The 13,484-nt window shown below is 39.9% G+C and overlaps 1 protein-coding gene across 1 annotated transcript; it reads left to right on the forward strand.

The window, feature by feature from the left end:
* Positions 1–10,836: 10,836 nt before the first annotated feature.
* Positions 10,837–12,093, forward strand: LOC308080252 (GTPase IMAP family member 9-like; the record flags this gene model as incomplete). The annotated part of the gene is made up of 3 exons (XM_080422028.1): positions 10,837–10,840; positions 11,187–11,971; positions 12,085–12,093. The coding sequence occupies 3 exons, from the start codon at positions 10,837–10,839 to the stop codon at positions 12,091–12,093; spliced, it is 798 nt and encodes a 265-aa protein (XP_080278154.1).
* Between the last annotated feature and the right edge of the window lie 1,391 nt (positions 12,094–13,484).

Consider the following 13,484-nt stretch of genomic DNA (forward strand, 5'->3'; position numbering starts at 1 on the left):
GTGTTGAATCTTAATATTTACACATTGTCACTGTAATGTTATTACTGACTTGTGACTTGTACAGTTACATTTTCACTTCCTATTGCACACTATGTTTCCTTTTCAAATCATGTGTTGTCAGTATGAATCAGGGTGGTTCTGTACTGGTGTGAGTAGAGTGCTTTGACTGGAAGTGGCTGTGGATTCCATTCCACATGAATTGCATAATTCAGTGGTTTTCAAACTTTGTAGGACCCCCAAATTGATCTGTATTTGCCCGCGTACCCCCATCTGAAAAGATTGTGTGCGCTAGGGACTAGTACAAGATTGATGTTATTAAAATGTTTCAGAGTTTTTGAAATGAGCAGATGTATAACCTCTCTACGTGAGCTTGTACATAGGTTATGTTCAAATAACCGATTTATATAGTTTTAAAGTGATTAAACTGATTTTGATATGATATATTATCACATTTTGCTGGGACCCCACTTAGAGAACCGCTGATTTAGTGTGTAGTGTACTAATCGTCGTGTGTGGCTCGATTGAAACACTGATCAGCATTAACAGCTATGTCCCACTGATAACACATTTGTCTATTATAAACACACATATGTCTCACTAACTTCAACAGAGTTCCTGTTAGGTGGTACTATCCCAACATCACATGTGCAGAAGCAGAGAACCTCTTGTTGACTTGTGGAGTGGGTGGAAGCTTCTTGGTCTGGCCCAGTAAGAGCAAACCTGGGCTCTTTACTTTATCTGTACGGTGAGTGTTGATAATGTCAGTGGTGGGAAAAGTACAACATTTCTTTACTTAAGTAAAAGTATCAATACTGCAATGTAGAAACACTCTGTTACAAGTAAAAGTCTGGTAATCAAAACGTACTTGAATAAAAGCACATTATTGGCATCAAAATATAAGTAAAAGTACTCTATGCAGAATGTCCTGTTTCACATGGTATCATGTGCATAACACGTATTAAAATCATTTGAAAATAGCAGATCTACAAGCTCACAACGCGTCACATCGCAATGCGTTGTGAGCTTGTAGATCGGCTATTTTTAAATGGCCAAAGTCTAAAAAAAAGAAAAGAAAAACATTTGTAATTATAATTCAAATCTTTCACAATATGTAATTTATCTAAATGGTTGCTTGTTGTTTACAGGAGTAATGGAGCAGTCACACACATTAAGATCCAGAACACAGGAGAGTACTATCTTCTTGATCTTGATGATGATGATGATGGGAAGGAGTTTGCCTCACTGTCTGAACTGGTCGAGCATTATATCGACCATCATGGGCAACTTAAAAAGAAAAATGGAGATGTTATCGAGCTCAAATATCCACTAAATTGTGCAGACCCTCTATAATTTTGGTTGCTATCCTTGAATATACGATTGGGAATAGTTTGGATTGCTGGATTATTGGAGCCTCTCTGGAGATGTTTCTCATTTAGCATGGTGCCATGATTTATCATTTTAAGAAACACAGTTAACACAGTTAAGATGATTAGATATTCTCAGACTCTACTCCGCAGAGTTCATATGACAATGCAATAGTTCACTGTCTTTGTAAATGTAATGCATGTATGTGTTATGAATAATGATCATTCATTGTTATATGCAATTGGGGCTATAGGGTTTGCTGTATTTCCATGGTTTTATTTTTTTTATCCGACACATTCCGCATTGTCATTCTGTGTTTCAATAAACACGCTTAATTCTATTTTCCATGCAGTGGGAGGACAGTTTTCATTAAACCTGTGAATTTAAGCACCCCCCACCTCACGTCTAAAATACACTTTTTGGCCAGAAAATGTAATATTTCACTAGAAGGAAAACATGTTTTAGTTACTGCACCCTCTACAGATCTGGTCAATGGAAGTTTTCTATTGATCAGATTTTTCCTTCCAGTAAAACATTTTCTTTTCTGGCCAAAAAGTGTATTTTAGACGTGAGGTGTGGGGCTCCGAGTGTTCCCACTAAGGAAAGTAGGCTTTCAACATCTTAAAACCGTCTTTGTTTTGGTGAGTAGCGAAAGTGTATTTAATTTTTTTACTAAAGACGAGAGGCTGCGCAGCCTGCAGGCAACTGCTCGAAAGTACCAAAGCGTTAAGGAGAACTCCTTCTAACGCTATGGACCAGAAATAGTGTTAAGGCATTGTCACAGAAGCGCTAAACCTACACAGAAAGTTGTTGCATTTCCCATAAATGAGCGGAAAACCATGCAAACAATGGATTGAATCAATCGCAAAAATCGTGAAACAGCAATTTCACTTAGACAACTTGCAGATGCGAAGGTCAGAGTTCACGTTGTGATGCTGCCTTTGTAGCTATGCGGCAAGGATTTGGAACATCCTCCCCCTGCATATCATACAGCTTTGAGTTGGACTTTGAGAATCAGAGACTTGATCCACTGAGTTTACTCAGACTAAATCTTGAAAGATTAGAAGTGACAGAACCTCTGGCTTTCTGTTGGGTGTGTGGAACTAGATTTCTGATGTTGTCTTCACTATTGTCTGACTCGGGCTTAGGACGTCAGAGTTAAGATTCTGGGGTTAACTCCGCCGACTTTCAGCGCCTTTTTTTTTGCTGACTAGTTTGACGCGCACGCGCAGTAACGTCAAGCTGTGTTCTATCAATGCTTCTTGCCGAGCAAGCAGCATAGTACTTCTATGTCCAACTTGTCTGTCGCTCTCATTAGCAATGGTACATAGCTGCTGCATTGTCGGATGCAATACCAATTGCTATTCTTATATTGGCTGCTTAAAAAAACATTAAAAGGTAATGCTGTACAAACAAAAACTTGATTTTATTCTGTTCTACTATCATATTTAATGCTTCTACAGGACTGGTCTGTGTTGAACAGCAAAAAAAACTATTATAATACTACTATAATTATTTACTCATTTATTTATCAAATTTATGTATGGATCAAAGCAGAAATTAGTAACATTCATTCAGAATTTCAGGGTGCATGTGTGCATGTGCGTGTGCGACTGCGCATGTTTATGTGCGTGTTTGTATGAGGTGATACATTAACATTAATTCAGAATGTCAGTATGTACACGTGTGTGGCTTGTGTGCGCATGCATGTGCGTCTTACAGTAGCCTAACATTCATTCAGATTTTGAATCTCATGGGTTCTTAATTATATAATGTACCAAATAGAAATAAATGGCATTACGTCCACGTTGATGATGGTTTCTGTATTTGTAACTACTGATCCTGCTCTGTACGGTAGCCTACTTTACTTTGTATGTGCTTTCTAATTACATTTGACTTGATAACAATGACAAACTGTTAGAAAGGACTAAGCGACTGCATCAATATAAATGTATATGTGAGACTGCATATCACAATGCTGTAAGCCACAGTATGCCAACTGATCAGGCAGAATATTGTTGCTATTGTTAACCATTATTGTTTGATGTACATGAGTTAAACTTAAAATCAAGTCCAGTCATCATCTTTATTAAAGGAGAGTGCCGGTCATTTTAGGTTGTGTTTTTGATGTGTCGCTAATCACTCACCAACATACAAAGGAACGTTCCAGATCTGCCCCTGTTGTCCATTCTGCAGACCCCTTACAGCGGCATAATGGGAGACGTGTGTAAGAGTGAAAATCGTCTATTATAACCGATGCAAAGTTAGTTTTTTCTCTACTACTGCTCATCGTGGAGTCTCATGATACTCAAACATGCGCTGAATGTCGCGCACGAGCTACCGTTCGTGCAGAACGAGATGACGCTTTGTTGCTTGTTTCTTTCCAATGGGGCATTACAAACAGAAACACATGATACCTACTGTAAATCAGTCCACAAAATGCCAGACTAATGTCAAACAGATAAAGTACAATAACATTATACATTAGACAAATGCTAAATGTATCATTCATGCTAAATCATTGACACATACTTTTTATATTTAAATTCTTCTGTGCTTTCTTGATCTGTTTAGCAGTTTATGATAATATGTAACAGCAATGGTGGTTTTCACTGTCTGGCACTTAGTTGGGTGATCATGTGCCTGCAAATGTTGCTCACGACACACGATTCAACTTTTTTTGATTCATTTAGAACAGAGCCTTTCCAGTTATATATTTTATATTATATTATATTACATTAGTTATACATGTGCAGCTCACTGGAAAAGAAGTGTCCTGTGCACTCCAAGATGGTGGCAGAGCTACCACTGCGCCCTTTAGTGGTGATTTAAAAAAATGTAAAGGATTTTCATCTCTTGTTCTGGAATCTCTTTGCCTAATAATACTGTACAGTCACAGGAAGGTGAACAAAATTCTACCCAAGGCTGATTGTTTGGTTCAGATGCAGTACAATTTAAATCCACTTGGAGGCATCATACGCCATATTATTGCATTTCTCAAACGCTTCAAACATGCCCATATTTTTTGCATTGAGTGACCATGGATCAATAGACATTATTGATGAGATTAATTTTACATTTTCTGTTTTTTATTTATAATAAGATCCGTGTCACACTTATAATTGTCATCACCTTTTAAATGCAGTTAATTTTGACAAAATATTGACAAATAGGTCATAAGTAGCATATACTGTAATATCAGATACTTTTATACAATCACAAAGTATTTCTGACAGTAAGCCTAGGTTTACTGCTATTTAACATTTAAATAACCTAGACGTTCATACCTTACCCTGATGAAGGTCCCAGTGACCGAAATGTTTGGTAGAAAATTGGTAGAAAATAAGTAAAATGGAAGAGAACCACTGGCACCCTCCATACAGCTTACCTGTGTCCCACAGCATGCTCCCATGATGAGCAGCAGAGTTCTGATGCAGCCTCCATACATCTTGCTCCTCAGTCTGAGCTCCTCTGCCCTGTGTGAGGGAGGAGCTGGCAGACATCTCAGCTCTTTGATCACAGCATTGTGACAAAGCACGGCCGTATGGAGCGGAGTCAGGCCTTTGGGAAAAGACGTCGTCACACGTTATTTACACTTTAGGACGCTTATCATCCTGACCGATTTACATTAAGTTTGTTTACAATCACTTGCATAACAAGTAGTAGTAAGTAAGACATAATAATGAGAAAATTGCAAGTACACAAAGAGGAACACAATACACATTGTGTTTACTGCCAAAATATAGGATGTAGGGTATGTGGTTAATTATTGTGACATTTCACTGCGGCTATGACTTTTTTTCATTCATTAAATAGCTTTTTATGGTACATGCATGCAGTATTGTAAACAGTCCTGTGTCAGTGTATGTCTGTCTGTGTGTGAACTACATAATTTGAGAAAGGAGGAGTAGATTTTCATGCAAAGGTCAGAGATCAAGGTCACAATCAAGTTCATGGTCTAACTTTCATAATCGTTCATAGATAGATATAATAATAATAATGAATTGCATTTATATGGCGCTTTTCTAAGTACTCAAACTTACTCAAAGCGCTTTACAATGGTTCATTCATTCATACAGGGGGGGGCATTGGGAGGTGGAGCGGCGAACAGTCGACGCCAGCGTCCCCACTTTTCCCACATTCACACACCAATGGCGGCAAGCTAGCGCCGACCGAATCATTGGAGGCAATGTAGGGTTCAGTGTCTTGCCCAAGGACACTTCGACATGTGGACAGGAGGAGTTGGGATTCGAACCGCCGACCCACGGATCAATGGACGACCTGCTCTACCTCCTGAGCCACAGCCGCCCAAATATATATAGTATAGATATAGTTCAAGAGCTGTAGGCGCGGCCAGTGTTTGAACCTCCAGGTGTGTGTGTGTGTGTGTGTGTGTGTTTTTTCTTGTTCTGTTTATTTGTTGCACATGTAAAGGTTTACAAATTAGCCACATGCCGTCATAATTGACCCGCTCAACATCAGTCGGCCGCCAACTCCCATTGAGGCGAGCGTCCCCAGCAGTGTTGAGCTGGGCCCCGTGGAACAACAGATCCTGGACAATCAAGTGTTGGTTGGTCGCAGCTGAAGTGCCGCCTCGTGCACAAAGGGGAGAATTTCACATTTTCAGCAATCAATTACAGAGCAGCGAGGAGAGATAATGTAAATAGTTTGAAAATACCTCTTACAGGTAACCAGAGAATAGAACACGTCGCAGCGTGACACGTCTGTTTCCTCCTCATTGCCCTGTGCATTGAGGCCCTCCACACTGGGCCTATGGGCCTGACCACAGTTCACCTTGAGGTCCTGCTTGCTCCCTCCGTCTCTCCATTAATCCAGGCCTTCCTCCATCCATTATTCTTTCCATCCATCCCACTACCATGGCTTTTGCTGCTACTGCTGTTAGGCCTAATACTACTTCTAGTCCTGCTACCACTGTTCCACAATAACCACTCCAGTTGAAATGACATTGAATGAGGGCTCAAGCTAGAGTCCTCATTGCATTCTTCTTGATAAAAGTGGAGATCCTCCCCAAAAACCTTGTTCTTTAATTGACTTTGATAAACCTTTGCTGCCATTTTTTCACCAGAAAGTTTCTTATCCAAAATACAACCCAAATTACCTATTACATGGTCACCAACTCTGACCGTAAAGTGTTACTGAGGTTGACTTATAGACCCGACAAGAATGGGTTCAGTGTTTTCCTGGTGTAATGACAGTTTGCTATCAGAGAGCCAAGTGTGGGTGGATATTGCTGAACTCAGAGCGAGGGCTTTTTCAACATGCTTTTATTCTTATCCGAGACTAGGAGTGCTGAGTCATCCGCGAACAGGAACAAACTGCAATTAATGTACATGCTGATTTCATGCAGTTAACACAATGTTTTAATTACTGCAAGATAAAACATTGTATTAACATTTAATTCGTTTAAATCAAGTCCTGATTGATAATGAGTTGATGTAGAGTACTTTCTATTTAATTCATGCTTGATGAGGGTTTGAGGTACATTTACAGTACAATAAGGCCATAGCTTGTTATCTAAATGATATCATAATGTACACAGAGACAGGCTTTTGTAGCAACCAAAGTACACAGATAGCAGAACTATTGGAGCATGTGCTATAGCATGTAATGCATGAAAAGCATGTCATATAACTCTTATCACATTCGGTCAGACTAGTCAAAATGAAATTAATGAAATGTTTTTGGTTATGCACTCGCTCTACCGGCCGGATGGATAATAATAATAATAATAATAATAGTAATTTTAATAATAATAATAATAATAATAATAATAAGGGTAATAATAATAATAATAATAATAATAATAATAATAATAATATGTCGTCAGGAATCTTCATATACAGTATGGGGATTTGCAGTTTTATATGTGTACTAGATTTTCAGGCCGCTACGCAGCCATCAAATCCAGTCATATATACAGTAGCACTGATCAGAGCAATGGTCACCGAGTTCTTTGAAATGTTAGAAACCGCTGTAACACTGCTGTAGTGCCCCACATGTGTGCAATTATTAATTTGGGTGTGACTGTTGTCATGGCAGATCCCTGAACAGCATTTGTACCATGTTTGGTGATGATTGGAGCAGCGGTGTGCCTGTGGTCCCCCGGGGGACCCTGATATGGCCCCTGGTGTGACTATTGTCATGGCAGACCCCTGAACAGTAGTGATGAGCGGGTCGACCCGTAACCCGCGGGACCCGCGGGTCAACCCGCGGCGCGGGTAGGTCGAGTCAGGATTTCAGAGAAAATTATGCGGGCTGAGGGTGAGCGGGTCAGCCGCTCTCCACGAAAAAAAAAAAAAAAAAAAACTATTTTGACCAACATGCTTGTTTATTCAGCCCATGACAATGTTGTGCTACTGTAGACATATAAAGGGACTTTGGGTACTTAAAAGAGCGCTATATAATATATATATATATATTCCCACCGCGGGTCGCGGGGCGGGTTGAGCCATAGATTTATATATGGGTTCGCGGGGCGGGTTGAGGCGGGTCGCGTTCCGTCGCGGGTTGGGGCGGGGCGGGTCATGAAAAAACCCGACCCGCACATCACTACTGAACAGTGTTTGGCTATTTTCAAATAGCCAAAGTTTAAATAGGGCTGTATGTTTTCTAATATGAATTCAAATATGCAAAGTAACTAGAAATGTAAGTTTTCAAATAATTGTAGTGGAGTAAAAAAAAATACAATATTTGCCTCTAGGCCTAGAAGTAAAAGTATTGAAAATTGGAAATACTGCAGTAAAGTAAAAACTACCCAACAATTCTACCTAATTACAGTACTTGAGTACACGTATTTAGTTACTTTCCACTACTGTTCAGGGCTTATGGTACGTATACATTTACAATGACACTCATTATCTGGATCAGAATTTGCAGAGACATGGTTGTTATAGCGACCATAAAGTAGGCCTACATAATAAAGATTGTTCTGATCATAATGATTGGAAAATGTATGCTGGAGCCACCCCTTACGTAATAGATCTGTCAGCACTGTATATTGTCATAATGAAACTGAAAATCATTTGCTTAGCCTATATATTTAGTCTCGCAGGCTGCTGGAGACATCTGTCCTGGAAGCTGGACCACAGAGGGAACAGGCACTGATTGTGTTCTACTACTGTATGGTCTCATACAGGTGGGTGAAAAATATTATTATTCTGGTGTGTTTTTCTTCCTGATTTCATGTGATTACTCTGGTATATCTCGTTATTCATTCAATTGTTTCAAAACTTTTTTCCAGAACAGATATTACAGTTGAGCAGTTGAAGAAGTTTTTTGTGCCCATTTAAGGCACACGTAAGGGCAAGTAAAAATCTAACAGAACACCTGTGTTCATATCCGTGCAAAATAGCCTCTATAACAGTGGTTCCCAAACTGGGGGTTGGGACCCCCAGGGGGTCCCCACATTATTTTGCGGGGTACCCAGATCATTAGTTTAATGTGCAATATTCAAACAAAATGTAATGCCTACGACTCCTAGGCATCTGGGTCCCCAGTTCAAATATGATTAATTTTCATCAATAAAAGAGGCTTAAATGAGTAGATCGCCGAAAAAGAATCGTATTTTCTATCAATTACACACCCCATGAAGCCTTGAATTAATGGTTATTGTTTTGTTTTTGTCGCATTCCTGAGCCAATAATTTGATGACCGGCAGAGTCTCCAGTAGAAGACCCAATTGACCTGCAATTGAGTCTCCTACAGCTGCAGCTTGATTGATGGGGCTTCATGGGGTGTGTAATGTAATTGGTCTTTTTTTGGGTGAACTAGGCCTACTCCTTTAAATGTCCAAGCTGCTCAGTCTCTCCTTCTCCACTGTTGTCTGTTGTGTCCCGTTCCTGTTACGCACTGGGCCTGCCTCGTTTTGGCTGAGGCGCGGTGGTAGGCCTACTCCTCTTCCTTTTAGCCTCTATAACGCGTTACTCTTGTTAATCTGTAAAATAGATATAAATGTATATTGTACTGTATATATATATATATATATATATATATATATATATATATATATATATGTTACACATTAATGATATGTGTTTCAGGGAAAATGTTATGATGTGCTGCATTTCAGCGGGTGAACGGAGAAAATCCAATGGTGTTGATGTAACTCACCTGTTCTATTTTTAATGCCCACCAAACATCATTCATAATTGAATCTGTTCTTGGTGTCTGTGTGTTGCTGGAGTTAAACCCAAGAAAAGAAAAAAGAAAGAAAAAAGAAAAAGCAACATTTTCTAAGAAAATGGTTATATATTTAATTAATAGACTGAGAAAAGAATGCCTTTCCTCAACCTGCTCCTGAAACCAAGGTTAGTCCGAGGCGTCAGAATTCAAATTATAGAGCCAAAGAGACAGGGAAATAGTTACATACTGGAGTCTCTTGTTTGTGTAACCAGGGCCGGGTTAGGGTTAAACATCAAGCTGTGACAACATCAAACTGTTAAAATCCTAGAATTCTTTAGGTTAAGCATTATGTCTGATGTCTATTCTCTGCCGAATGGCACTGAGTTGGCAGCATCAGGCTTTGCACTGCTCTGCATGGGCACTAATAGTTCAGACCACTGATTAGAAAAGACCCATTAACTGACTGAGTTCTGCAGGTGCCACAAAACAGGTGCAGGCCCTTTAGTTTTGTGTGCTTTTTTTTGTGTATTGCCAGTATTCCATGAATGTACATTTTTTGGCAGCAATGCTGTGTTTAAATGCGCTTGCCAGGCTGAACCAAAATGTTGATGGCAACTCAACTCAACTCAAACTTTATTTATATTGCACATTTACAATGACCAAGGTTGAACCAAATCAAGAACAAGTTAAAACGAGCAAACAGAGCAGAAGGAAAATGAACTAAAGCAAAAGAAAATAATTAAAGGAAAACAAACAAGTTAAACAGATTACAACAAGAATAAAACAAAAAACAGCATATCAAAGTGTACCGCATCAAAGTAGGCTATACACAGCAAGGGTAATAATAATAATGAATTGCATTTTTATAGCGTTTTTCCGGTAGGTTTATCAGAAGATTGGGCTAGAGGAGGTTATAGCAATTACCACAAATGTCAACTTTAAGTGTTTGATTTGATTGATTATGTTTGCTTTTCATAGGGTATGAAGCATGTATTGAGATGTTGTGTAAAATAAAAGAAAACAACGTGTCCATGGTTGCATAATGACACACATTTTTGGAAACTTTAAGGAGTGGCAACATAGGAAGATAACTCACTTCAATCCTACTACTGGTTTACATTGGGGTGGGCCAATCTTTGTGTCTTTTTCACCACCGGCATGACTCGTCTATGTGTGTGTGTGTGTGTGTGTGTGTATTTTTATTGACTTATTCGTTCATTCATTCAAATAATCTTACCGCTGTGTTTTTTCATCAGGTAAAAGAAGATTAAGGTACACGGCACACCAACATATACGGTGGAAGTGGAACACAAAGCTACACGGAACACAATGGGTGAGTTGTCCTTCTAATAGACTAGTGGTGGTGTATGACAGCAGGTGTAAAATCTTTTCATTATGTCCTTCAATCATTCAGCTCAAATGAAAAACTAATGTGAAATTATGGGACAGTGGCAATTCACTCAAGTTTTAGATGTGTTTGTGTACTTGGTGGTCAATATTGTTAGTTAACTAAAATGCTAAAACATTGCAAAAGCTTAAACAGAAAAACCTACAAGGAATTTTAATGGAATGGAACATTTTCACTGTACTTTGATCACAAACTGCTACTGCTTGCTTGTGTTCATTCAGCAGCATCAGCTATAATAGTTCATTTATTTTCATATCATTTGTGTCAGCAGCTGGATCTGACGTGCGTATTGTGCTGCTGGGTAAGACCGGCGTCGGCAAGAGTTCCTCTGGGAACACCATCCTGGGCACAGAGGAGTTCGTCGAGAAATCCTCAGCTGTATCGGTGACCAGCCAGTGCAGGAAATTTGAAACCAAAGTGTCAGGAAGAAAGGTGGTGGTGGTCGACACGCCCGGGCTCTTTGACACAAAGCGGACCAACGAGGAGATGAAGGCGGAGATTGTGAGGTGCGTGGAAATGACCGTACCCGGTCCCCACGTCTTCCTGCTGGTGATCAGGCTGGGCGTGAGATTCACTGCAGAAGAACAGATGACCATGAAGTGGATTCAGGAGAACTTCTCCAAGCTGGCTTTGAAGTACGCATTGGTTCTGTTCACTGGTGAAGACGCCATAGACATACCGGTGGAGGATTATATAGAGGAAAGCCCAGAGCTGAATCAGCTAATTAGTGAGTGTGAGGGAAGGTTCCACGCTTTTGACAACAAAAAGAAAGACCGGTTACAGGTGACCCGTCTGCTAACCAAGATTGATAAGATGGTAAAGGCCAATGGTGGACAGCATTACACGGATAAGATGTACTTAGAGGCCCAGAGAAAGATTCAAGAGGAGGAGGAGAGAAAGAGGAGGGAGAAAGAGATGAAACGACAGGAGGAGGAAAGGAAAAGGGAGGAGGAACAGAGGGAGAAAATGGAGGCCATGAAAAAGGAGTTGGAGAAACAAGAGAGACAGAGGCGCGAGGAAGACAGGAAGAGGTTTGAGGAAGAAAACAGAAAGAGGGTTGAGGAGGAGAAAAAGAGGAGAGAGGAGGACAGGAGGGAGTACGAGAGGAGAAGAGAGGAGGACAGGAAAAGGTCTGAAGAACAAGAAAGGAAGAGACGTGAAGAGGAAAGAAAGACTAGAGAGGAGGAGAAGAAGGAGTGGGAGAAGAAACGAGAGGCAGAAAAGAGAGAGGAGAGGAAACGAGAGGCAGATAGGAAGAGATCTGAAGAGAGAGAGGAGAGGAGAAGGGAGGAAGAGAGGAAGAGATACGAGGAACAAGAGAGGAGGAGAAGGGAGGAAGAGAAGAAAAGGCAAGAGGAGAGGGAGAGGGAGGCAAAGAAAAAGAACCCATTCGCTATTTTGGGGAAAGTATTAATGACACCTGTAGCTTTAGTAGGAGGTGCAGCAGTTGGGCTCACTAAAGCAATAGTGGATGTTCCTGTAGGCATGGTCAAAGGTACCGTAGATTACGTAGAGGATCGTGAAAGGAGAGGTGAACTAGAGGGTGCTAATATTCCAGGAGCTCTTGTAGGTGGAGTAGGAGCAAATTTAGCGGGAGGAGTTGTGGAGGTCGCAAAGTCTCCACTAAAAGTCTTCGATGGTGTGACAGATATGGTTGGTGCTCTTTGGAAGTAAATAATCAATCTACTGACCCTAACCACATCGTGGTTTACTAATCAATGTCATTGTGTGAAATTGTATTTTATGTGATGACATGAATCTTTGACACTCTTTAAAATTCATCCTCTGTATCTTTTTCCAATTAAACAAATGTTAATTTTGATATAATCTTACAACATTTTTTTTCTGATTTATAAATATACATGCTCACGATTACATCGTTAGCTTGAAGTAGTGGCTGGTAGTGTGTGACACAATGAAGCCTCCCTCCATGAACAACTAAGTCATTAGAGTAAGCTGCTGCCTCCATTATGGAGCCAAAACCCAATAATTTCATTCTTTTACAATTGTATAATGGGATGTAACATTAATAATCTCTTGGATCTTGTTTGGAGTAGGCTTAATGATTTACAAAGACAGTTAAGGATGCATGTACTTTTTTGATTTGGTTATTAAATTACTTTAAATAAAAGAATTAACAAAAGATCTGTTCTCCTTTATTATATCCATTAGAATAACATTATTGTTATATTGTTATAGCGTGGGGTGGGGGAGTTGCAGCATGAACCCATGTGAACCATGCCACCAATGTGCTTATTAACCCATTGAGACCTGAAGCCGATTCTACATGTCTCCTAAATCTCAACAGTATTCTGAAAAACATATGTTTCTATATCAGTGGTGCTCAATCTTTTTCATGTCAAGGACCCCCAAAATTATATGTATTTGGCTGCGGACCCCCATCAAAATATCTTGTTCCAGGGACCCCCCCAGAAGCAACGATTTGAGTTAAAAATGTTTGCTTTAAAAATATATATATTCAAAGATTTACACACATTTTCACGATTTTTCAAAAATAGCAGATCTACAAGCTCATAGCGCGGCACTCGGTGCCGCGCTATGAGCTTGT

This window comes from Gymnoscopelus braueri, assembly GCF_963280865.1.
Source record: "Gymnoscopelus braueri genome assembly, chromosome: 24".
Classification (NCBI taxonomy): Eukaryota; Metazoa; Chordata; class Actinopteri; order Myctophiformes; family Myctophidae; genus Gymnoscopelus; species Gymnoscopelus braueri.